General features: G+C 48.0%; 1 protein-coding gene across 4 annotated transcripts in view; it reads left to right on the forward strand.

The window, feature by feature from the left end:
• Window positions 1–27,370, forward strand: part of LOC133408022 (transcription factor COE1-like) — a 61,367-nt gene that overhangs the window by 10,683 nt on the left and 23,314 nt on the right. For all 4 annotated transcript variants that reach the window (XM_061686486.1, XM_061686488.1, XM_061686487.1 and 1 more), the window contains exons 5-9: window positions 1,949–2,105; window positions 3,044–3,107; window positions 4,730–4,785; window positions 7,428–7,501; window positions 10,591–10,659. In XM_061686486.1, the coding sequence (XP_061542470.1) occupies window positions 1,949–2,105; window positions 3,044–3,107; window positions 4,730–4,785; window positions 7,428–7,501; window positions 10,591–10,659 (420 nt within the window). The remainder of the gene's footprint in view (window positions 1–1,948; window positions 2,106–3,043; window positions 3,108–4,729; window positions 4,786–7,427; window positions 7,502–10,590; window positions 10,660–27,370) is intronic.

Below are 27,370 nucleotides of genomic sequence, written 5' to 3' on the forward strand. Positions count from 1 at the left end.
GAATGCTCTAAAAAGTCGTGTAAATAGTGTCGAGTTGGGGCAATACATTCAAACGTCCCAATGTGAAGAATGTCAAGTCGTTTAAAGTCGTCTTAACCATGGAAAACTGTGTAAATACTGTCAATGTAAGTATTATAATGTAATAGTGTAAATCATGTCAAGCATTGTTAGAGTGTGAATAATGTGCACGTAAATCGGGTGAAGCAATGGAAGTACTGAGAAATTGGAATGAATAATATGCATTTATTGGAACGTAGTGGAAATATAGCCACGTCGCGGAAGTACCGTAGAATGTGAGGATTGGGAAGTCATCTTATCCGGCCGTCCATTTTCATCCGCTTTTCCGCGGTCGGGGAGCAGCTCGAGCGGGAAAGCCGGACCGAGAGCGAGCCGGACCCCCCTCCCCCGGCCGCCGAGGCGTTCCGGGGCCGGCCGGGGGGCGGACGGACGGACGGACGTCCGTCCGACGTCCCCGGCGGGACGTGCCCGGAACCGCCTCCGAGCCACCTCATCTGTAAAGTCACCGGTGTAAAACAGCGTCCGGCAATATACTGTAACGGCCGCCCTGCGATGTAGACGAAGGCAAATCGTGTCAAGCAACAAAGCAGTGGAAAGGTTGGAATTGATTTCAAGTAAGACAAGTGCTACTATGCCGGTGCGAAGCGAGACAACTCGTGGGATTGATGTCGACTCGTGCAAATCGCGGACTGAACGGGAAATCATGTCGAGTCATGGAAGTGTTATAAAACTGTAAATAATGTCAAGCAATGTAGTTCGTGCAAATGTGTGCAAATACTGAACAGCAAAGTCACTAAAGGACTGTACAATAGTGTCCAAAAGGTACGGATGGAAAAAAAAAAATCTTTGAAGTAGTGGAAAGTCGGGAGTCAAATAAAAGAGTCAAATAATGTGGATGAACGGAAAGCTGTGTGTGCGTGCGTGCGTGCGCGTGTGTGTGCTTGACCGCGGTGGTGGTCCGCCGTGGCTCGCCGGTGTCAGGGAGAGTGCGTGCGTGTGTGTTAATGGGGCGCGGCATTCCTAATTAGGACACACCCCTCGCTAGAGTGGCCGCCGCCGCGCTGCAATTAACAGCTAATCACACTTCGTGCGTGCGCGCGCGCGCGTGTGTGTGTGTGTGTGTGTGTGTTTGACAAAATATTTGACTTCGAGATTCAACTTTGTGTATAAAATCGTGCTTTGGGTTTCATTCACTTGTGTGTGTTTTTGGTGTCTTTTCAGTGTTTTCACTCTGTGTGATTTCATCTGTTGTGTTTTGGAATTCAATTTTGTGTTGAATTTCATTTTTATGTGCGTATTTTTGGTTGTGCTTTTGAAGTCATCTTTTGACCGTTTACGTGTGTTTGTGTGTGATTTCATTTGTTGTGTGTTTGAATACATTTTTGGGTGAGTATTTTTTGTGTATTAAGTATTTTAGTTTTTGGAAGTAATTGTTTGAGTGTTTTCACTCTGTGTGTGTGATTTCATGTTTTTTTGTTGAAATGAATTTGTTGTCTTTGAATTGATTTTTGTGTTCAAATTCCTTTTTGTGTGCCGTTGTTTGATGCGTGCTGAAATTGACAACTTGTGCCTTTACATGATTTTTGTGTGCTTTAATTCATTTGTAGTTTCGAGGTGCCGTGATGCTGGTTAGAAAGGGGGGGGAAACAGAAAGAAAAGGACACGCGAAACACAAATGAGGCTAATGCGTATGCGCGTGCACACACACACACACACACACACACACACACAGAGGTCAGATGGGCCTCAATAGTCCGTCCGGGGAGCGGCGGCGGCGGCGGCCGAACGGCAAACGTGACTAAACGGCAGCGCGTGGCGTATCCGACGGGCGGCGACGACGACGATACGTCGCGGTACACGGCGGCTGAAAACGGCGCGGACGTTACGTGTGGCATTGACGCGCGCTTGTGGTTGTTTGCGTGTGTGTTAGCGGCGTGGCTTTGGCTCGCGCTCACTTCGAGAAGCAGCCGCCGTCCAACCTGCGCAAGTCCAACTTCTTCCACTTCGTGCTGGCGCTTTACGACCGCCAAGGGCAGCCCGTCGAGATCGAGCGGACGTCCTACCTGGACTTTGTCGAGAAGGACAAGGTACGCACGCACGCGACGCGTTGATTTTCTTTTTGTGTACGTGTTTGCGTTGTGTTCATGTGGTTTAGATGTGTGATGTTTTTGTGTTGGGTTTTTGTGTTGATTTTCTTTTTGTTGTTTTTGTGTACATGCCTTTTTTGTTGTGTTGCTTTTGCCGTCTCGTTGTCTTGTGTTGATTTTGTGTTGTGTGCTTTTGTTGAGGTTGAGTTTATGTAGTGTTTTTTGTCTTGTTTTGTTGTGTTGGTGTTTTGTTCATTTGGCGTTGATTTTGTGTTGTGCTGTTTTTTGTTGATGTCATTAGGTGTTGTTGTGTTGACATTTGGCTGAGGCTGATTTTGTGTGCATTTGTTTTTGTGTTGATGTTGTGTTGTTTTTCTTGATGTTGTGTTACTATTGTATTGATTTTGTTCACGTTGTGTCTATTTTGGGTCCGTGTTGTGTTTTTGTGTTGTTAGTATTGCATGCATTTTGTCTTGATGTGCTGTTCTTTTGTTGGTGTTGTGTTGATTTTTTTGTTCATGTTGTATTGATGTGGAGTTCATTTTGTGTTGTGTCACAGTTGTTGTCGTACCTTGTTGAATTTGTGTTGTTGCATTATGTTGTGTTGACATATTGTTGTGTGTTGATGGTGTTTGAATGTTTTGTTGCCATTGTGCCGATTGTGTGTTGTTGTGTTACACTCTTCTTGTATCCACATTGTGTTGTTGACTTGTTGCCGAAATGTGTCGTCGACAGTGTGACATTGTGTTGAGGCGTTGCTATTTTGTTGAAGTTGTGTTGCAGACTTTTTGAGCTTGTGTTGTTGAGTTGCAGTTGTGTTTTGGTGACGTAGCGTTGCGTTGATGTCGACGTGACATGTCGACGCTGTGGGCGTGTCGAGTTTCGGCGATTGTGTCGGTTGCGTTGAAGTCGCGTTGACGTTGTGTTGTTGTGTACAGGAGTACAATGGCGAGAAGACCAACAACGGGATCCATTACAGGTTACAACTTCTGTACAGTAACGGTGAGCACGTCAACACAACAATCGTTCATTCATTCGCGACTTGTCGCGTGCGTGTTGTCTCATTTGAGTAGCCAGCTGCCATCACACAATTACACAATTAGACACGCAACACACGTCTTGTGTAGCAGATGGACAACAATGAATTGATGAACTGACAACCGATGGGTTATGCAATGAGTTTTGATCACCGTTTCATTGTTTGGAGATTTTGTTGAAGCTCAAATTGTCCAAATCTTCAACGGAGCAGACCTGAAACTGAATCGTCATCAATTTATCTTTGCGCAGTCGTGTCCTGTTTTTGAATCGAGGGACAGAGCTTCTTCAAAAAAAGTTTGATTTTGTTTCCTGATTCTTCGGGGGGGGAAATCAACACGTTAACGGCTTCTTCAAATTTGGGCACGACCGATTCATCGGACGGCCTAATTAATTGGTTGATATTAGCCCTTCTTTTGGATTGATTTCTTTATTTATTGCATTCAAACATAAGACAAAGATAATGAAATGCAGTCAAACATAAAAAAAACAACAAAAATCGGGCCAATTTGTGCAGATTTTTCTCTGTCGCGATGTCAAAGAAAGACGAAAGGACAAACGATTGGAAAAGAGTCTCGTGTCCTGCCTGGAATTCAGATCTCGATTCTTGTCAGCGCAAAAGAAGAAGCAAAGAAGTTTGTCACTCTTGCGCAATCGGACGGCGCACGCTTTCCAATTTCGTCTTGTTGATTTTGATCCAGGGTGAGAACGTCGCCCGTTTCCGCCGCGCGTCGGCTCGGCCCGCTTCGGAAAAGACGTTTTCTATCCCGATAAGCTTTTACCTGCCGAAATAAAGGTTACGTTTGTAAAAGAAGTTATCTTATGCGTGAAATGTTTTTGAGACGGCACGGCGGCCGACCCGTTAGCACGTGTTCCTCGCGGGTGTGAGGTTGCGGGTTCTCCCCGTGCCTGCGTGGCTTTTCTCCGGGTGCTCCGCTTTCCTCCCGCATCCTAAAAGCACGCTCGCGAGGTTCATCGACGACTCGAAATTGCCCGTAGGTGCGAACGGTCGTTTGTTTGTACGTGCCCCGCGATCGGCCGGCCTGCCGGCGTACCCTCCCTCTCGCCCGGAGTCGACCTAACCCTAACCGCGACCCTCGTGAGGAGAAGCGCTACGGATGGATGGAAATATTATTTTCGATGAATGGGCCGTTTAATCGGTTATCGGAATATAATTCCCCCCCCCCCCCCCCCCAAAAAAAGAATCGTATCGGTCGAGCTCTGTTGAAAATAATCGGTCGGCTCCGCCGCCTTCTTAGTTTTCCGAGGCACGGATTTGACACGAGAGAAAATCTGCCAAGCGGCGCACCGCCGCCAAACAAAAACACATCATTCGACCAATAACAGCAAAGACATTTTACATTTTTTCAACTTTAGAAATTTATATATTTATATATATATATATATTTTTTTTTTTCTGCTGGCATAGATAGATGAACAAAGATGTTTTTTTTTTTCCAAGTACATATGTAAATCCTCCTTTTATTGAGTCCTTGCTACGCGATGTATTCCATTTACCGCAATGATGATTACAGGAGAGTTCAAAAGTGAAATGTTGACGTGCGAACGTGCGTGTGTGTCGGATGCAGGCATCAGGACGGAGCAAGATCTTTACGTGCGCCTCGTCGACTCCATGACCAAGCAGGTGAGGCGGGCATCGCTGCGTCTTCTTCGAGTCCACCCGCAATTGTCACTTGCGCACACGCCCCAAGAAGGGAAAAATCCCAGTCGCCTCGAACGAAACCCTTTTTCAAGTTGTCCCGCTTAACCGCTTCACAAAATCTGACCCACGGAGCAAAAGACAATCAAACAAAGCCCATTTAACCAAACCGTACAATCGCAAACGTCAGCTAGCTTCATGCTAACATATGATGTTAAACGCCACAGGCAGGCTAAGTGGAATTAGCATCGATGTCGCAGTCATCCAAAACCGCGGAAGAGCCGGCGACGCGTCCAAACCGGAGAGAATTGTCCACAGCGGACGCCGCGTATTCGCGCTTCGGCATTTCCGGAGTCGCTTGGCCGCGTGTTTTGGGGGGAAGCGAAACACACACTTATTTGTGCGTGTGTGTGTGTTTTTGGTTTTTACTAGATCCCCCACTCGCTTTTTTATTTTTTACCACATCACCAGCTCTTTGCATTTTGAAATGTTTTTTTTTTGTTTAGTTTTTTTTCTCGGCAGTTGTAATGATCACGCTTTGCCCGACAAATAGCGAAGTCCGCCGCGCAGCGCCCAAAGTTCAAGCAAAGCGCTCCGTGCGACAATCCTCCCGACTGGCCCGTAACTGGGGACCTTCTCTGCCTTTTCTTCTTGTTCGTAATCACGCTGCATGTCTTTCAGTAGAGCTCAGTGCTGCCTGGCATGTTGTGGCACAACGTGGTACTACAAAAATGGGACTGAAAAAAAATGATGAATGCGCCATTATCAGCCTTTTACAAATCGGCAAAAATCTGCCCCCATCTTTTGCCAATTTCTGCCCATTTTCTTACCGCATTAACACATTACAGCATAATAATTGGCATTAAAAAATAAATAAAAAAAAATAGATATATACACACAGGTATAGGGGTTGGATTCGATTGAAAAAAGTAATTCATTCGAGGCTCTGTAATAATTGATGTCAATTAATTGTATTTTAATCGTATAACAACATTTGTCCTAAAAAGTTTCAATGGATTTCCATGTCAGAGCGAATGAAATGGGAATAATGTTAACGCTGGAAAAATGCATTTCAATACCGAAACAGGAGTCAAAAAGATCCTTGGGCAGAATGAAACAGACCAAGTGAAATTGCCTTTTTTGGTTTCCTCTTCTTCTTCTTCTTCTTCTTTTGTATGGAAGTAGTAAAAAAAAAAACAGTAGCGAGCGTTGTCCCTTGAAATGGTTTCTGCGCGGCAGTTGAGAAGTGCGCCGCCATTTTTTCAGGCTCGATCTCCTCGCACGAGCAGCAACGCGCTTTGCCGCTCATCGTGAAACAGTCGACTTGATCGTTTGTCACGATCTCCTCGTTAAGCAATCGTCACAAGCCGCCCGACTCCTTTTTGATCGTCGCCATAAACTCAAGCAGGTACTCGCGCACGAACGTGGACTCGCTGTCGACCGGCCATCGATCGCCGAAGTGCGCGACACGGCGGCCGCCGCGAAGCTGATGCTGATCGATAATCTTCTTGCGGGAGGCGCCGTTGCGCGCGCGCGCGGCTCGGCGCCGATCGATGGAAGACGCTCACCAGACGCCCGGTCGACCGCTTCAACGAGCGCGCGCTGGGCGTGTGCGTGTCTGCCTTCTACACGCACGCGCCCAGCGCGCGCGTACTCTTGGGTGCGAATCGCGTCGTCCGTCAGGTGACGTCATTTTCAACCTTCTCATATCTATAAACAGTGCGATGTGATTTTTTTAATATAAATAAAAAACGACTTTAATAAGGCATTAATTGTTTGGACCTCTCATAGATTTGACTGCTTACTCTTTTTTTTGTCATCATCACGTAGGTTAACAACTTGACAGTCATTTTATATATATATATATATATATATATATATATATATATATAAGCAGTACATTTTAAAATATTTAGCGCTCACTCCTTTTCAAAATGTTGGCGTGATCATGATGCAATTTGTCATTTCACATTTTGACCATTTTGCTTACATTATTTGTAGAGGTTGATTCGTCAACAACTCATTAAATGAAATGAAATGAACTGTTTAGCCACCTCGTTGAATTTCAGTCTCTCAAAAGAAAATATTCTCACATTTGTGTTGCCGTCCATGTTTGCACCCTGATGATCTTTTGTTTTTTTCCTTTGCAAACAGCTGCTTTTATTTTGATAAACAGCGATCGGCATTTTTGCCGTTTTTCTGACCGATGTTACGAAGCAAACCAGGATTTGACATTTTTTCTGCAGTGTCAATTTGAAATCACGTCCTGTGTTGGAATCAAAGTTTTTTTTCATGAATTGTGTTTTTCATTGATTCATTGAAAAAATAATTGTTAGTTGCAGCCCTAATGCAGGAATAAAAGTAGATTAGACTGGCCGTCTAAATCCCGATTCGCGATTCCCATTGACCGTACCGAATGACTAGCCAATCGCAATCGAGTGTTTCCCCCTTGTACGATTCCCGAGCGAAAACTCGGGATTCGTTTCTTCGAGCCGACTCGTGAGTGAATCCGAATTGGCCCGCGTTCGTGCGGAGTTTTGAATTGGATGACAAACGAACACGATTTCATTTTGCAATGTTCAAATGGATGCGTTTTCATATTTCGTGTGCGTGTGTGTTGCCATCAGGCCATTCTGTACGAGGGGCAAGACAAGAACCCGGAAATGTGCCGCGTTCTCCTCACCCACGAGATCATGTGCAGGTACGACAACTCTTCACTCTCGCTTCGCGAACAGCGGCTGTCGTCCGCCTTTGTGGCGTCGATGCGCCAATCAACACGTTGGCTCCCGCTCGTTGACGTTCATTTGCTGCTTCCGCGCAAGAATAACACGTGTGAGGGTGTGTATACGTGTGTTGTTTTTGCGTGTTTGTAAGTATGTATGAATCTGTGAGCGTGCGCTACCGTGTGTGTCAAGTGGCGGCATCACCATGGCAACAGACGCCATCAACCTCAGCGCTAAGGCTCTGGTTCCGTCAGAAGCTAACGTCGACCTCCGACCTCTGCGGCCCGGCCGAGCGACACTGGCCGGCGTCGGAGCCCCCGCGGGGCCCGCTGGTCGTCGCCGCGCTTGACCTCTCAACTCGTCACGTGCGTGAGGGTGTGTGTGTGTGTTTGCGCGTGTGTGTGAGACACCTCACGCAGGCGTTCCCGCACGCTCGTTAGCGTGCTGGCGTTCCGAGGGGAAGCGTCATTAGTGGATGTCGCGGACGGCGTGCCACGGTTTGTTTTTGGTCTTTTGGAACCGGGCGGGCGGGGGGCGCGAGGGCGTCCCCGGTGGGCGCGGCCGGCACGACTCCCGGGGGTCGCCGCCGCAGCGCCCGCGGGTGCCGGAGATAATTGGTCTCCTGGAACTTTGGCTAACGGCGGCGGCGGCACGCAAACGCGCAATTGCACGCTTTGACTATATTCATGTTTCATAACACGTGTGTGTGTGTGTGTGCGTGCGCCCGCGCGAGTGTGTTTGAGGAAACCGTGACGCGCCTCACTTCATTTTCAACAGATGCTAAGCATCTAAGATGCTAAGCTAATGACGCTACATTGCAGCTGTCCGGAGGTTCTCAATCAACCGAAATGCTGCGCCGTTTTCGTATCGCTCCGTTCGTAACGGGAAAAGTTATTTGGGATGCCGACTTGGTTTTCTCTGGGCGAACGTCTCCCGTGCTGAAGGAGCCACGCAGAAGGTTCTGTTTTTTGAAATAGGAATGATTTCCAATTTTAGGCCATAACGGTAAAGACAATCAAGACACAAATCAAATAATATTAAATTCAAATATCGTCCGAACAACGGGCTTTTGAGAACATTCCAAACACCGATTCGCAAACACCATTTTGTTCAGAGCTTCGTTGCTCGGACCCGCGCGAGCCGGCGGCCATCTCAAATACATTTCTTGCATAACGTTGCGCAATTTGCACGCGTTGCTCTTCAAAGTCTGCAGAAATGATCCCAGCTGCTCATTAAAGCAATAAGAATAATAATAATTAATAACGCTAAAGACACGCAGTAGTCACCAATTCATACACATGTGTTCCTATCTGAGAAATAACAGCATTTCTTTTGCTGTCTGCTATTGTGGAATTCAAAATAGCTGCCTCAGCACAGATCCCTCTGGTATATGAGAACAGGAATCGTGAGGCGTTAACGGGAAAGACATTTTTAAAGACGTTTGTAAAAAAAAAATGGAAATAGAACAAAAGGAACTCTTTGGGCACTAAAATGCATTTTTGTTCGTTTTCATGGAAAAGAGGAGAAAAAAATCCCAAATATCGTTTGCATCTTCACAAAAGGTCTTTTCACACACATAACGGGCAAGACGTTGCATCACTTTGAACCTGTTTTTCCGTTAGAAAATTTCCGATGACAAGAACTCATATCAGTCAAAGGAATTGATTTTCAAACGGCTCTTCCGTTATTGATCAAATGATAGCAACATTTTGTAGCGTGAAACAGAAAATGAAAGTTGCGCGATGACCGACCGCCCTGCTGAGTCGCACTCTCGATAGCGCGCACACGCACACGCTGAAGCTTGTTCCAGCGCGCGCGCGTGTTCTTGGCGCGCTTGCCGGCGCTTGGCGCGGGCACTCGGGCTGGCGTCTGTCTTCCGTCGGCGGGTTTCTGGGCGTGGTCCAGATGTTTTTCCGGTTGGATGTTGAGAGGAGACATCCCATAATAATAATGACAGCCATAGATCAGCTTCCTATTTTACATGTCATCATCAGTCAAACATCAAAGGAAACTCCCAAACTTTTCCCAGGCAACAATTTCATCATAATAGCGTCTTTATATACTCGATGTGTTACGGAATAATTCACGTACGATTATTAATAAGACTTGTTATTATACATAATGAAGGTTGCTATTTGTATTAAAATGATGAATTATTTGACATATGTAACATATATTAACATTGTTTGTTTAGTTCAATATAATTTCATATTATGGACAATTATTTCTAGTTAACATGTTAATGATTAACATTGACCTCTTTATATGTGCGTAAAATGGAGTGAATAATTTGCTACAATGGGAGATCATATCCAATTATTAATCTTAATGTTAAATAACATAATCCAGTCTCAACGTATGTGTAGTTAAATATAACTTATACATGATGATATACAGCTATTTATAAATGTAATAAATTTTATTTCACATTTGGTTGACAAATAAAACATCGCAAGGCGGCACGGCGGACGACCGGTTAGCGCGTGTGCCTCACAGTTGTGAGGTTGCGGGTTCACATCCCGGCCCCGCCGGTGTGGAGTTGGCACGTTCTCCCCGTGCCCGCGCCGCTTTCCTCCCACATCCCAAAAACATGCGTGCGAGGTTGATTGAGGACTCTAAATTGCCCGTAGGTGCGAACGTGAGTGCCAATGGTTGTTTGTTTGTATGTGCCCTGCGATGGGCTGGCGACCGGTCCTGGGTGTACGCCGCCTTTCGCCCGAAGATAGCCGGGATAGGCCCAGCACGCCCGCCACCAGTCAGGACGAGAAGCGCTACGGAAAACGGATGGATGGATGAAAACATCATAATACATTTATAAAATGATTCCTAATCTGTGATGGGAATATATTGTAACAATGGATTGTGCGTCGCTTTATGTTACACTACGTGAATATAATATAGAATATGTGCAGGAAGTGATGACGTTGAATCATTTGTGTCAAATTGTTGCAACTTCACCTCTCCACACGACAAATAATATGATGATGATTTTAAAACATGCAAAAAGTTGTGTATATGGGATTTATTGTCATCATGTTTATACGTGTGTGTGTTGTTTCTTCCTCAGTCGCTGTTGTGACAAAAAAAGTTGTGGAAATCGAAACGAGACGCCCTCTGACCCGGTCATCATTGACAGGTAGGACCCGCCCGCAGATTTTTTTTTTTTTTTCCATTTTCTTTTTGTTTTTTTCTTTTTTGGGAGGGAACCAACCTTAGTGGCATTTTATCGCTGGGTTTAGAAAGCAAAAGAAACAAACAAAAACAACTTTCAATGCAATTCTAATGGGCGTCAATTATCCCCAGATTATTTTTCGTCCAGTTCATTTTTTTCCCTTTATTTCTTTTTGTTTTTTCTTTTTTTGGGGGGAGAGGAAAAACAACCTGAAAATACTTGGTCACTGTTTATCCTTGCTTAAGGAGGAATTTATTGAGTTGGATTAAAAAAGAATAAACCATTTAAAATAGAGAAAAGCAAAAATCTGCAGATCATTGACAGCCATGAAAATGGCAGTGAAAAAAACAAACATTTTTACAGTATTTAAAAAAAACAAAAAAACAATCTTGAATAAGCGTTGACCCGCGGCCCTTGTGAGGATAAAGCGGTACAGAAAATGGATGGATGGATAAGCGTTGAGAAAAGACTGGAAACTCAAGGGTTGGCACACACACACATGCGGGAACATTCGCACACGCAAAATAGAATTGAATCCAGCCCAAGTAAACAGAACACAACAGAATAGAATCAAATTCCAGCTCATCCAACGGCGCGGCCACACCAACGCACAGGAGCGCGCACGCGCACGCGCACGAGCACCATTCAGGTCATGTGACGTGATTTACAGCGACTGGTTGTTTCTCTGCGTTTTAGTGGCTGTTAAGAACGAAGGATTTATGACACACATGAACGCTCACGCGCATAAACATGTATTGCGTGTGTGTTTAGAGAGCTATCATGCAAATGATAGCGTAGCGGCCGCAGCGAAGACATTTAGTGTCGTCGTCTTCAACTCATTCAAATTAAGGTTGTCATGAAGCGAAAGGTTCAGCATGAAAAGTGCAGTGTGACTTTGATGTGCGCGTTGCTTTTATCGCAGCAAAGATGAGCAATTAGCAGCGCGCGGGAGGTCTCGGCGCCAGCATCAATCCGAGTCGAGCGTCGCCGTCAGCCGCTCCGACCGCCGCCCCCGCTTTAACGCTCACGCCTTACGTGGGGGTCAGCGGCCCCTCGCACGCACGTTGGTGTGTAAAGCGGGGGGTGCGCAGAGACGCCGGGTGACCTTTGAACCGCACTCGCATCTCGTCTTTTACCCTCCGCCCGCCTCCCTTTCGGCTCCTCGTTCACAGCCGTCACGTCGTCACACGCGCTCGCTCGCTTTGCTTTCGCTCGCTTGGGTCACTCGTTCACTTGGTGACTCACTCTTAGTTCATTTGCTCGCTCACTAACCCGCTCACTCGTCACTCGTCGACTAACTACTGCGACTCACTCGCCGTTTCCCTTCCCCGGTCGGGCTCGAGCGACTTCAGATGCTTTGTAGTCGACACCGAGGCGACGGCGGTCGCGTGCGCGTCGAGCGATCGATGACGCCTTTGTGATTTTCCTCAACTCACCCGAAACAAAACGGCTTTGCGCCGCGACCTTCCGGCTCACCCGCGCACTCGTCCGCCCGCTTTGCCGAAGACACGCCCGTCCCATTCGGGCGCCGTCGTCCACGTTCGCGGTTCGCGCGTCCCGTCGTCGTCCGTCGAACTCCGACCGCCTCGCCGAAGCGCCGCGGTCCCATCCGACGTAGGTTCGGAACCGCCGAGGCGGAGCGATGGACGCCGATGTCGATCGCTCGCGAGCCAATTGAATTGACGTGAACAATAAAGCAAATGTATTGTTTCAACAGATATTTTTCTATAATATAACATAGCGTAATTCGAACTGCTCGAAGTGCTAGAGGACTCTGCATCTTTTTGCACAATTGTCCAATTTTTTTAATTTTTTTTTACCAGCATTAGCAGATAACTAGCAACGCTTTACTGCTCAGTGACTGTTTTTTTCCCCGTCAATGTCTTTGTGTCTCCAAAGCGTTCTCCGTCAATCGACCGTCTGTCGTCGTACTCGAGCGGCTCCGACGACCGGAGACAAATTCCTTGTGTGCTTTTTTGGACATACTTGGCAAATAAAGAGGATTCTGATGATGTACTGGACGATGCTTACATGTCCGAAGTGCCTTTTGGAGCAGCATTTTAAGAAACTGAAGATACACGTGACAATTGCATGTACAGTAGAAATAAATAGAAGAATCACACAAAATGAAAAAAAGTTTCTTAGCTAAAGTGGATGGAAGAGCAACCACCAACTGGTCATTTGCTCGCCGCTCCTTTTCATCCATTTTGTTCCCATCCGACGACGAAAGTGCTCGTCGGGACGACAATGTCCGGAAACGGACGTTCCGAGCTAACGAGGAACGGATGCAGAATTTGACTCCCGACACGAGCGACGTTCCCACCTCGGAGTCGAGCGGCAGCTTCCGCTTCTTTTGCCTTTTTGCCTTCTTTACCCGCCGGTCGGGCAGCCTGCGTCCTTCCGATCGCTCCCCTTTCCAGCGCTCTCATTCGCCCTCGTCTTCCTCATGCTAATTTGCCGCTCGCGAGACGCGACCCCTCGCGCGCGCTGCTACTGACTGACTGACTGACTAACTAACTAACTCGCGACTAACTCACTTACTCGAGTGTGTCGAGCGTCGGCATCGAGTGTACAGTGTGTGCACATGTACGACGCGTACACGCGTGTTTGTAATAAACATTTTCCCAGATGAACTGAGCGTGAAAGTTCGTAAGTCAACGATCAGTTCTGTTTTTAGACTTGTTTACTTTGGCTTTAGAGTGTGCGTGCGTGCGTGCGAGCTCTTAACAGCTGCTGCGACTCTTCAGGATGCCACGCTCAGCTATGCTAAGCTATGCTAAGCTATGCTAAGCTTCCATGTCGAGAATCAGCTGCTTGCTGACTTCCTGCTCGCTCGCACTTAATTGTTTGCAGCAATTTGTCGCAAGTGTGTTGACATTATCACCCGCCGACTTCCCGACTGCTGGAACGAGACGCGCACACGAACGCGCCCGTACACAAAGCCCTCCGCAAGGAGCAGGGGATCATGGGAAGATTGGGAAAGCCCCTCAGGATCCCGACTTACCGACACACATACACACAAACGTACGTGCGCAAATGCACGCAAACACACGCATGCGCGCGTGTGCATGTCGTGACTTCCTGTGTGACAACTTTTGGACAGATTATTTAGATGAAGAAGAATCAGAATTTATTGTCGTGAACATGCACGCATGCACACGAAATTGGTTCTCTGCATTTAACCCATCACGGTGAACACATACACATGTTCGCGGATGTCGGCGGACGGTCCGGTCGGGGTCTTGAACGTCGTGGCAGGCGATGATCTTCACCATTGGGCCACGGCTGCCCATGTATATCCATCCATCCATCCGTTTTCTGTAGCGCTTCTCCTCATGTGGGTCGCGAACGTGCCGGAGCCCGTCCCAGCTATCTTGTGGTTAGCGCCCCTCACGGGTCGGGGTTCGAATCCGAGCTGCGGCCTTCCCGTGAGGAGTTTTGGGCAGCCGTGGCCCAATGCTTAAGCTCGTCGCCTGCCACCGTGGGGGACCGAAGTTCAAGACCCCGACCGGACCGTCCGCCGACATCCGCGAACATGTGTATGTGTTCACCGTGATGGGTTAAATGCAGAGAACACATTTCGTGTGCATGCATGTTCATGACAATAAAGGTGATTTCTTTTCTTCGGGCGGGAGGCGGAGTACACCCTGAACTGGTCGCCAGCCCATCGCAGGGCACATAGAAACAGAACAGCCATTGGCACTCACATTCACACCTACGGGCAATTTAGAGTTTTTCAGTTAACCGAGCATGCGTGTTGTGGGGATGTGGGAGGAAAGCGGAGTACCCGGAGAAAAGCCACGCTAGGCACGGGGAGAACGTGCAAACTCCACACGGGCGGGGCCGGGATTTGACCCCGCAACCTCACAACTGTGAGGCGGATGTGCTAACCAGTCGGTCACTGCGTGTGTGTGTGTGTGTGTGTATATAGGCGGTGAATGATATGATGTCGGGGGGCCGGCGGTGCGAATAAGACAGTTGAGATCAGGACAGAGGGAGGAAGAGGAGGAGGATGAAGAGGAGGCGGCGGTGCCACGAAGACGGTATCGATTTCTATATCGAGACGGAGGCCGGCGATACGAGGTCGGGGTCACGTGACGAGCTTGGGTTAGCGTGTCGGCGCTCGTTAGCGTCATTGCTAACGTGTAACACACACAACGGGGTCGTCGATAAAAATGGACAATTGAGTCGTGCGCGTAAGCCGACTGTGGTTTGGGGCAGCTGAGCTCGAAGCCTTCATAAATATTGCAACAATATTGACGTGATCAGCAGCGTTTTCTTCTTCTGTTCTTTATTTTCCCAATCCCCCTCGGATCCCCCGCTTCTGTGTGTTTCTCTGCATTTTTCTCCCCCCGTCACACACGCACGCACGCGCACACATGCGACCCATCACAATGGAAACACATTACCCCGCGTCCATGCTACTTCCTGGTAGGCCGCTCAGTCACCCCTTTCAAATATGGGCAAGCTCGCGCCAGACGTATCCTTGCGGCGTTATTAGGAATCCCTCTTGTGTTCTGGGCAGGACGCGCCCCGCCGCAACACGATTGGCGCAGATGTAGCCAGATGACCGTTCCAAATAGGGGTCCCGTACTCGTGTTCCCATCTGGAAGGAGTAAGTTGTGTTATACCGCGGTGCAGCAGCCAATCCTATGGCGGCACGCGCCCTGCGGCCGATCACATCGGAGCCTTAGTGGGGGCGGCCGTCGTTCCGTCGGTCGAGCGGATCCTCCGGCGTCCGAAGGGTTGACGGTTCAAATTCCGGCTCCCGCTGTGCACCGTTGAAGTGTCCTTGGGCAAGACACCGAAGCCCAGATTGGCGGCGCCTGGCACAGCAGCGTGAGGAGAAGCGATACAGAAAACGGACGGATGTGGCAAAGTCGTGTTTTGTTGGTTTGTCCTTTGAATGCAATTCATTTTGTGTACAAATCAAATACGGATCGGAAATCAACCGTCGTTTCGTAGAAGCCAATCGTTGGCCTTCTGGGGCGACACGATGCCGCAAATTGTTGTTGCGAGTAGCGTTACGAACCTTATTTGGGGTTCGGTCTTCGCTCATTTGGTGCCTTACACGTGTTTGGTTGCTTGTATCGGTCGATGTTTAGTTCCTTGTGTATTTGTTTGGTTCCGTATTTGCTTTCTTGTATGATTCCTTCCACATTTGGTTCCTTGTACAGGTCCATGTTTGGTTTCATATACCCATTTATCCCAGTTTGGCTCTTTATTTGGTTTCTTACATGGTACCTCGTTTGGTTCCACGATTGGTGGTTCTCGACAAAAATCTTTTTGTTTGGGCCCTTTCTTCATTTCTTGTTCGGTGCGTTATTTGGTTTCTTACATGCTTTGCTTGCTTTTTTTTGGGGGGGGGGGGTCCATGTTTGGTTTCACATACCCACTTGCCCTAATTTGGTTCCATATTTGGTATCTTGTACGGTTCTGTGTGCAGTTTGATTCCTCGTTTTATTGTGTGTATGGTCCCTGATATTGTTCCTTACACACGATTGGTTCCTTGTTGCACATACACACAAACTTGTTGTTGCCGTGTGTGTGCGCACGTGTGTGTGTGTGTGTGTGAGCGTGAGTGGCTGTCAAGTTATTGGTTGTAGAAGTTTAAAGTGTATTTTGTGGGAGTTTCTTTTTTTGTGTGTGGGGAACAGTAAATGGACTTTTCAAGGTGAACATCTTATTCCAGCAGAAGCTTGACAAATTAATTTGGGGGGGGGGGTAGGTATGCTTTTTTGTTGTTGCCGGGCGGACTAGAGCGAGCGAACGGCCTGTCACCTTGAGGAATGAGGCCGAGCTCGCGCGGCAAAATTGAAGCAGACGTCACTTAGTTCACGCTATGCAAATGACTTTCGACGCATCGCATCGGCACTTACGACTAATTACGTAACTAACGTAACACGCGCACACCCGCGTCTGATGATGACGATGATGATGATGATGATGATGATGATGGTGCGCTCAACAACACGCTCTTCTTCCACTGTTTTTGTTCATGGTCCTCAACTGTTCCCACAACATTCCAGAATATTTTCATATTCCAGAATATTTAGTTCCAATATTCCTAATGTTTATCTTCAATATTCCGGAATAGTCGAACATTCCGGAACGTTCCAGCTAGGTATGGGGCCGCTTTCGCATTCCTCTTAAGACGAATGATTGAGAAATGTTTGCGTAAATAACAATCTTTCTCCATTGAATGCACGCCGGAGGCTCATTAGTAAGCTTTTTTTTAAAATAAAATCATCACAATGAAGTAGAAGAATGAACATACTTATATGTCTGGAAATATATAAAATAGTAAACTATCAGCGCGGGTAGGAGCTGATGTTACTGATGTTAGCTGCTCTAGTTAGCCACGAGCTAGTTAGCCATGTTGGTATTTATTTGACCAATTGTAGACACGCTAACACTCGTAGCGGCTTGCTAAGCTTCGTTTCAAGACAGCGCTACAGTGGAACCCTGCACACTTGCGCTTCGTCACCTATCCGCAAATATTTGTTCTCTTTTTTTTTTCTTCCCATTTTTAAAAAACATTTTTTAAACATCTTTCTGTCTTTCTTTTTGTTTTTTCTTCTCTGTTTTTTTTTTTTTTGGGGGGGTTGGCCAACTCAGAAAACGGCCAGTTTGATTTCTTCTCACTTGTGAAAGAATTTTGGGGCTTTAAAAAGAATAACCACTTTCCCCCCCCCCAACGGCGTTATAAGTGGGTCAATTATTTGCAGATTTTGGCGGGTCTCCATGATTCGGTAAATATACGAACGCTACCTGGGGGAGGGGTCGTGTCGCTTTGCCTGCACTGAGCACTCCAAAAAAATCCCAAAAATCCTCACGACATCTGAAATCCACCTCGAAAGCGTCCGCTTGCGTAAGCGTCAAGAGTCGGCGGTCTTTACGCGTGTGTGTGACATCATCATCAGTGGACTTGTCATCGGGCTCTCGGGCCGCAACTCACGATTTTGTTCATTAATCACTTATTTTTTCGATCCATCGATGAATTAAATTCAAAAACACAAAGAGGACCTTATTTCCAATTGAAAGTACAGAAAATACACAAACAAATTGATTCTGATTCAGTTGCTCGCTTTGTCCGTAACATTCGTCAGAAAATGAGAAATTGAAAGCGGATGTTTGCAAAAGTCTTATTTTGAAAAGACAGTCGGTGCGCTTTCAAGGAGGACGACAGAAATTGGAGATGGCTTACTGTCGAGAGGCCGAAATTCCAACGATGTGGACCATTTTGATGTTAAACAATGTCTGGAAACAATTAATCGATGATCGAAATAGTCGTCAATGAAGTTGGTCATCGATCAGTTGTCGATTCATCGATGAACTCTCGCACCCGGGGTCGTCTCGCAGCACGTGACGTCGTTACGGAAGACTGACGAGATCTGGGAACCGCGCGCGCACGACTTTCCTGCGTGGCTCGTCCGTCTCCATCTGCGCTAGAAACCTTCTTCACTCTCCTCTTCCTCATCATCTTCCTCCTCTGATGTGTATGTGTTAGCAGGTGTTCTTTTAAGGCCTAGTGTGTGTGCGTGCGTGCGCGCGCGTGCGTGCATGTGTGTAATGTCGCCCCCGAGTCCGCTTCCCGCCGCCGCCGCCATCCAAGCGAAGACGCCGCACTGCCAAAAGCCCCTCCCCGCTCCCCAGTGGGCCTGGGGGACGCCGCCCCCCCACTTCCTGTCGCTTAAAGTGTCTGAAGTCGCGCCGACCTTCAAAGTGTGACATCATCGCTCGCCTGGTGCGACCGCTCGTTAGTGTGCACAGTTAACGGTCATCACCCTTGAGCAGTCGTCACATTAGCGCAAGCTAGCTCCAAGTGACCAAACAGACAGGTCGCACGTTTGTGCTAACGTGCTAACAGGAGAGACACGGAAGAGCTTCGTGAGGAGGAAAAAAGAAGACGAGCAATACTGAGGCTACATCATAGCGCGGGGGTTATCTTAGCTTATTTTAGCTTAGCGGCGCGTACGTGCGGCGTCTTGCTAATCGCATGTTCTAATCCTGCTTGTCAAACGGTCCAATCAAAGATCGCGATGCCGCGGCAGCCTTTAACCGGCTAATCTAGACGCCACTGGAGGATGCTGGGAAAAAAAAAACAGCCTAGATGAAGACGTGTGGCTAACCCCACTCCGCCAACCGCGACCCCCCCTGACATTCAATGTCCAGACCAGCCGGGGGCGCCGGGCCACCAAGTCGGGAGCGCAGGTGTGTGTGTGCGCGCGTGTGAATACGGGCATCGATCTCTCGACCAATCCCCCCCCCCCGTTGCCCCCCACCTGCGCTAGCAGGCTTAAGTGTTATTTAGTCGTCAGTCATTAACAAACACACTCGCACCCTGCAGCTGTCAATCACACGTGCAGGCTCACACACGCTCACGCCAAAGTGTGCGTTCACGTGTGTGCGAGTACACACACACGTGCACTTCCTGTGAGGTCATTGCAATGCTGCTTCCTGTCTCCACTCACTCACTTTGGCATACACGCACACACACACATTTACATTTAAGTACACACATGGTCACTGATGCACATATTTGTACAAGCATACGTACACACACTGGTGTGGTTTTAATTTGTTGACATGAGGAGGTATGCATATATATATATATATATATATATATAATATATATAATATACACACACACATACAACCAACCCCAATTCCAATGAAGGACGTTGTGTTAAACTTAAATAAAAACAGAATACGTTGATTTGCACATCATGTTCAACCTATATTTAATTGAATACACTACAAAGACAAGATATTTCATGTTCAAACTGATCGTTTGATTGTTTTTAGCAAATAATCATTCACTTGGGATTTGATGGCTGCAACCCGTTCCCAAAAAGCTGGGACAGACACGGTCGTGTTTCCCACTGTGTTGCATCACCTTTTCTTTGAACAACGTTCCATAAACGTTTGGCAACTGAGGACGCTAATTGTTGAAGCTTTGGAGGTGGAATTCTTTCCCGTTCTTGCTTGATTTACGGCTTCAGCTGTTCAACAGTCCGGGGTCTCCGTTGTCGTATTTTAGGCTTCATAATGCGCCTCACATTTCCAGTGGGAGACGGGTCCGGACCGCAGACGGGCCAGTCTAGTACCCGCACTCTTTTACGACGAAGACACGCTGTTGTAACACGTGCAGAATGTGCTTTGGCATCGTCTCGCTGAAATAAGCAGGGGCGTCCGTGAAAAAGACGTCGCTTGGATGGCAGCGTATGTTTCTCCAAAACCCGTATGTACCTTTCAGCATGAATGGCGCCTTCACAGATATGCAAGTTCCCCATGCCATTGGCACTAACACAGCCCCATACCATCACAGATGCCGGCTTTTGAACTTTGCGTCCATAAGAGTCCGGATGGATCTTTTCCTCTTTGACCCGGAGGACACGATGTCCACAATTTCCTAAAACAATTTGAAATGCGGACTTGTCAGAGTACAGAAGACTTTTCCACTTTGCATCAATCCATCTTAGATGAGCTCGGGCCCAGAGAAGCCGGCGCCGTTTCTGGGTGTTGTTGATAAATGGCTTTTGCTTTGCATAGTAGAGTTTCAAGTTGCACTTACGGATGCAGCGCCCAACTGTATTTACTGACGTCGGTTTTCTGAAGTGTTCCCGAGCCCGTGCGGTGATATCATTTTCACGTCGATGTCGGTTTTTGATGCTGTGCCGCCCGAGGGATCGAAGGTCACGGGCATTCAATGTCGGTTTTCGGCCTCGCCGCTTACATGCGGTGATTTCTCCAGATTCTCTGAACCTTTCGATGATATTATGGACCGGAGATGATGAAATGTGTCGCTCTTCCAACTCTGCGGATACTCCAGAAACGATCCTCAGTACTCATTAAAGCCATTATGCGCTTGTCTTTAATCAATCGTAATAACGGTCAAGACATGCAAAAGCTGCGACACGTTCACAAATCCGTGCATATTCATTCATATCTGAGAAGTAACAGCATGTATTTCGCTGTCCGCTGTTGTGTGAATGCAAAATGGCAGCCTCATCACAGATCCCTCCGGCGCATCGCAACAACATCACGAGGCTCCCTCCGGTGGCGTCAGCGCTAACGACGGCTTGAGTGACATTTGGAGACGAAACAGAAGAGGGACCAAAATGTCGTTAGCATCGTCACAAAATATTTGGGACATTTTGGCATTCAAAGTTTGAAAAATAGGACTTTGGAATAGATGTTGTTTCTTGGAAACAGAATATCAAGTTTGTTTCTACGGGCCCTGCGATTGGCCGGCGACCGGTACCCCGCCTCTCAACCGAAGATGGCCGGGACGACCCGCGTGAGGAGAAGCGGTAAAGAAAATGGATGGATGGAAATTGAGCGGGCCGTGTCGTGAAACGATACGGAAAGGAGTCGTATCGATATCGGGAGACGGAAGCGTTCCACCGCACGTCGACGCCGATTTCGGTGGCGTGCCGGGACTTTGTCCAAGTTTCTTCTCCGGGCAACGGCCGCGGAGGGCACGTGTTGCGATGCTCCCGTCCCGCGAGCCTCTTCTGGACATCCGCCTCTCTCGCTCACTTCCTGTCATGTGATCAACCGTCGTCACGGAAACCTCGGCAAATGCGTTCCGTCTTTTTGGCGAGTGTCGGACACGAAAAGATTTCTCCGGCGAAATCTTCTCGTCCTCTTGAGCGCCACCAACGGGCGTGCGGCAGTCACGCACGTTTTTACACCACCGCGCTGGGTGTGCGCGTGTGTATGTACGTACACGTGCCGGGGTGTGTTTGTTCACGTGTGCGATCGTCCGTGTGCACGAGTGCGTGCGCTTGCAATGTGTGTGTATTTTGGCGATTGAAATTGGAGGCGTTTTCCGCTTTTCGAGCTCGGTTAAAAGGAAAGATCTCTCAAATTGCTCGGACGGGCTCAAAAGGCCTCCGGCGCTAAGCGCCCGGCTGCCACGCTGCCACCCGAGCCGACATCGGTTCGGTTGGAAAAGTCTGCTTCCCGTATCACGGGTTCGAGTCCTGGCGCGGCGCCTTCCGTGTAAATGCGCGCAGCATTTCTGGCGTCCCGCCTGCTGCCGTTCACGCCGCGTAACACCTCCACGTTGGCGCCGCGTAACACCTCCACGCGCGTGTCAGCTGACGCCGCAGTGTCGCCCGCCGCCGGCGACGCGAACTGTGACAGGAAGCGGCGCCGCCGTCGACCGATCGCAGCGCAGCACGCGTGGCGACGTTTGTCGAGCAAAGCGCTAGCTTGTCTTCGCCTTCTGGCGCAGGCGCCGCAAAAATCGAGACGACGCGCGCACATTGGCGTACTTAATATGCAAATGAGACCGGATATTAGCGAGCGCCTTCTGTTTGCGGCCGACACACGCCGGCTAATTTGATGACGCCGGCGCGTAGGAGCAAAAATGGCCGCCAGGTGACCGATCGTGCCGCTCGCAAACTGAAGCGGATCTTAAGTCGGCCGGCAATTCGGGCTGCAAAAATGAATCGGTTCATCCGCAACTGTTTTGACCATCGGATTATCGTTAAACTTTAAATTGTCCAAATCTTTGGAATGTCAGCCTGCCAACAGGCAATATTAATAGCCGTATTTATTATAATAGTCCAGCAGACTGATTATCTTTGTGTTTTTTCAAAATAAGAAATATTTGCTCGCACTTTGGAAAACCACGATCAACATTTTTGCCGATTTTCTGAATAATAATAATAATAAGCATCCGTTTCTGCACTGTCAATTGGAAATAATGTTCTGCTTTTGAATGAAGGGATGGGAATTTCACAACAATTCAATCTATTATGATATTAATCGTGGATCGCAGCCCCATCGGGCCCCGAGCGTTATATGCGGAACGTCACATGACCGAAAAGGGGCTCGCGGACTTTGTGTGCGAACGAGCATGACGACGGTTTGACGGCAGAAAGGTCCGGTTTGGCTTCGTCTGTCCATTCTGAGCCTTCTCCCAGAAGCTTTGTGGCTTGTCAACGTGCAATTTGGCAAATTCCAGTCTGGCTTCTCGATGCTATCTTTTCAAGAGAGAAGTCCACTTTGGCTCAGACGACGACAGGCGGTGGGAGTTGACACTGAGGTAGCTTGACCTCGGAGTTGACCTTGGATTTCTCTGGAGGTTGTTCAGGGCTCTTCTCTTACCTTTCGTATGATCCGTTTCTTCCATTTGTCATCCATTTACGTCCGGGGAGGTCGGCTACACTCCTGCGGATCTTCGATTTCAGAATACGCGCAACTGTAGCCACAGGAACATTTAGCCGCTCGGAGATGGTCTTGGTTAACGTGGTCGTCTGCTTGTGTACTTTTCTTTCTAATCTCCCGAAACAACCCTCTCCTCGGCTTCCCGCGGTACGCAGCCCGTCGCCAACCGGCACGGTGACGACTCGGTCGGCGGCCTTTAAAGAGGCCGACTGAATGATTCCAAGTTTGAAGACACCTGCGATGCTAATTACAGGCACAAGGTGTGTCCTACGCTCAAATGATTTTCCATCTTTTCCAGAGGTGCCGTCCTTTTTTCCATGAGTTTGTTTTTAAAAAGAATTCTGTTGAACCGCCATTCAAAAGCGATGTCTTAATTTTCATCGGTTCATTTTCATGACAGTTTTGTTTATTATGACTTTTGTCAGATTCAAGCCATTTGATGATGACGATGTTGTTGTTGTTTTTCTTCTTCATTAACAGAGGGCTACCAACAATTTTGTCCATGTCCGTACGTACACGTGGTGCATTGTGGGAGGCGCTTTGACTCGACTTTGAGTGAGAGGCGATCTCCGAGGTGTTTTGGAGTGCGGTCCGAGGTCGGGCCAGATGGCGGCGGCCGGCGTCGACCTTGACGCCGACCGCCGGTCCCCGCGACGCCGCCGCCGCCGCCTTCACGCCGCACTACACTGCCGCCGCAACACACCAACACACCAGCATGCCGGCCAACAGATGGAAGGAAGCAGAGAGCGTTAAAAGCTCAAATGTGCTGAGAACATTCGGCAGGAAAACACACACACTGCAAAAAACACACACACGCGAGCATTTGCCCTCAGCGCTTGTGCCAACTCGGTGTGTGCGTGCCTGTGTGTTTGTGTGTGCGTCCGTGCGTGCATGTGTTGATGCGACTTCAAAGGAGAATAAATTACAGTTACTATGTAATATTTGCATCATTATTCCTTCTCTTTATCGGGAATCCAATCAACTGTACGCGCGCGTGCGCGTGTGTGTGTGTAATGATGAAATGTTGTGGGTTGCGGTCCGCGCGGGCCGTCGGCAGGGAAGGAAGCGGATCGAAGAGCGACGCCGTCGATCGGCATCCATTTGGACCTGAAAACGACGACGATCAGGAGGGTGATGAAGAGGATGGTTTTCTGGAGACGAAGATCGAAAGATCAAGAGTGGTGTACTTGTCACTTGTCGTCATCAGAATCAGAATCAGAATCATCTTTATTTGCCAAGTATGTCCAAAACACACAAGGAATTTGTCTCCGGTCGTTGGAGCCGCTCTAGTACGACAAACGGTCAATTTACAGAACACTTTGGGGACATAAAGACATTGACAAAAAACAATTGTGCAAAAAGATGCAGAGTCCTCGAGCACTTAGAGCAGTTCGAACGACTAATATTGCAATAGTCCGGTGCAATGACCATTGTGCAAAGGGCGCCGAGACTTCAAGGAGCGTATGCGGTTTCAAGTGACGAGTAGTGCGATCATCTGGGACAATGTCGGTTGTGCAAATGTTACAGATACTCCTCGATCAGTGTGCAAATGGAGCAGATGCTACTCTGGCATGAGTGGCCAGTATATGCAAATAGTGCAGCATGGCGAGACAACTACAGTGAGTGCACGAGTCATACATAATTGGCCCCACAGAAATGTGACAACCAACTCAAGTCAAAAATTGCCAGCTTGTCGTCATGGAATTATAGGTTAGGTGTTTAAGAAGTTGATCGCAAGAGGGAAGAAGCTGTCGGAATGTCTACTAGTTCTAGTTTGCGTCGATCGGTAGCGCCTACCTGAGGGAAGGAGCCGGAAGAGCCGGTGACCGGGGTGCGGACGGTCCGAGAGGATTTCGCACGCCCTTGTCTTAGTTCTGGCGGCGTGCGAGTCCTCAATGGCGGGTAGGGGGGTAGCCGACAATCCTTTCAGGCAGTTTTGGTTGTCCGTCGCAGTCGGAGTTTGTCCTTTTTCGTAGCGGCGCCGAACCAGACTGCGATGGAAGAACACAGGACCGATTCGATGACCGCCGTGTAGAACCGTCTCGGCGGCTCCGGCGGCAGGCCGTGCTTTCTCAGAAGCCGCAGGAGGTACATCCTCCGCTGGGCCTTTTTGAGGACGGAGTTGATGTCGTTCGCCCACTTCAGGTCCTGAGAGATTGTAATTCCCAGGAACTCGAAGGTCTCGACGGTTGACACAAGGCGGCCGGACAACGTGAGGGGCAGCCGTGGCGAAGGATGCCTCCTGAAGTCCACGATCATCTCTACCGTCTCGAGCGTGTTCATGTGATCAGATGATCCCGGATTAGCACGGAAGCTGTGTGTGAAACGCAGCAAGGCTGTTGGAAGCGGACTTAAGTCAACTGGATCTGAACTGAACTTTAAGTGGCTCTCAAGTGAACTCGAAATTGATCTTGAGTGAATTTGAAGTCGATTTTAAATCGACCCGAAAGGAATCTTCAATGATTTGGAAGTGTATCTTCAATTGAATTCCAAGGGGATCTTAAATGAATCGGAAGTGGATTTTAAGTCAACTTGACACCGATCTTAAGAGAACTTGCAATGGATCTGAAATGATCTTAAAATGAAAACTTGAAGTGGATCTCAAATGAATTGAAGTGGAAGTGTATTGGAAGTTGCTTTGAGGGGAACTCGAACTGACTCTGAAATGAACTTGAACTGTGTGCTCTTCAAATGATTTGAAGTGAATCCAAAGTGAACTTAAAGTGGATCAACAAGTCGTATGACTTGTTGTCACGGAACATTTTAGTCACGTGACTCAAAGCTGAGCGGCTGCCGTGCGGAATCCACGAGTGCCGACTCGCACTTCCGCTAAAAAGTCGCGACGTTCGCACGAGCGGCCCGTTGCCGGTCGTGACGGCATTTTCGAGAGTTTCCGATTTGATGAGGCGGAAAAGATGGGAAGGTTTCACCCGGGAGCCTCATCTTGTCTCATCTTGATGACATCACGCTTTCACTTGTCATCAATCAATCATCATTGATGACATCATCAACTCATTCACACAAACATTTCATAACTTACTTAGTGTAGACATTGATTGATAAAAACTATACCTGAACTTCTCACTGGAACTTTATCCAGCACATGACTGGATAGTTGGAAAGAATACTTTGAGGAGTTGACGAATGAGGAAAATGAGAGTAGAAGAGGCAAGTGTGGTGGACCAGGAAGTGGCAATGATTAGCAAAGGGGAAGTTAGAAAGGCATGAAAGAGGATGCAAAATGGAAAGGCGGTTGGTCCTGATGACATTCCTGTGGAGTTTTGGAAGCATGTAGGAGAGGTGGCTGTGGAGTTTCTGACCAGCTGGTTCAATAGAATTCTAGTGTGTGAGAAGATGCCTGAGGAATGGAGGAAAAGTGTCCTGGTGCCCATTTTTAAGAACGAGAGTGATGTGCAGAGCTGTAGAGGAATAAAGTGGATGAGACACACAATGAAGAGTCGTGGAGTCTAGAACCAGGGCAGAAGTGAGTATTTGCGAGCAACCGTATGGTTTCATGCCTAGAAAGAGGACCACAGATGCATTATTTGATGATACAGAGAAGGTCGGAAGGAGCGACATTGTGTCTTTGTGGATCTAGAGAAAGCCTATGACAGAGTACCCAGAGAGGAGCTGTGGTACTGCATGCGGAAGTCTGGAGTGGCAGAGAAGAATGTGAGAAGAATACAGGACAGGCCACCCCACACTCAATTTGATGTGTTTTGGAGGAACATGACTGATCTGTGAGATAAGAGCTGAACCGATTCAAAACAGAATCAGAAAGGCCGACCAGGTTTCACGACACACACTACATCTCCCAGCATCCCGTGGGGCTGCTGCAGGTGTTCTGGGAGGAGCGGGAACATTTTTCTACTGGAACCGCTGCAAGTGCTGCTGGCTGCCACGCAATAACGACATCACCAGACGTGTCAGTGTGTGTGTGTGTGTGTGTGTTTGTGTGTGTGTGTTGGCTGCATATTGTGTTTTCCCCCCATTTTCCAATCCAACTCCGACTTTCACCTCATTGTAAGCTCTCTCTCTCACACACACACACACACACACACACACACACACAAGACAAGACAAGACAAGAAGACACGCCCTCATGTGCCTTTGTGGCTAATCAAATCAGTTCTGTGGTTTTTGAACCCACCTTCACTTGCTGTCCTGATGTATTGAGAAAGGTTTGAGGACTTATCTTGAAGTTTAACCCGAACCCTCAAACATATGTGCGTGTTTGTGTGTTTGTGTGTGTGGCTCTGGAAAAGAAGTGCACTGAGCGCACACTTGCATTTACACGAACAAAAAGAAATGTACATGCTCACACACACACAAATACACTCAATTACACACACACACCCGCACACATAAATACATGTACACGCATGCACAGACACAAACACATGTAGACAGACACAACGACACTCACACAGGAACATGCTCACACGAAATGTAAACAAATCTACACTCATGCAGACACACTCACATACACGCA

This window comes from Phycodurus eques, chromosome 9, assembly GCF_024500275.1.
Source record: "Phycodurus eques isolate BA_2022a chromosome 9, UOR_Pequ_1.1, whole genome shotgun sequence".
Classification (NCBI taxonomy): Eukaryota; Metazoa; Chordata; class Actinopteri; order Syngnathiformes; family Syngnathidae; genus Phycodurus; species Phycodurus eques.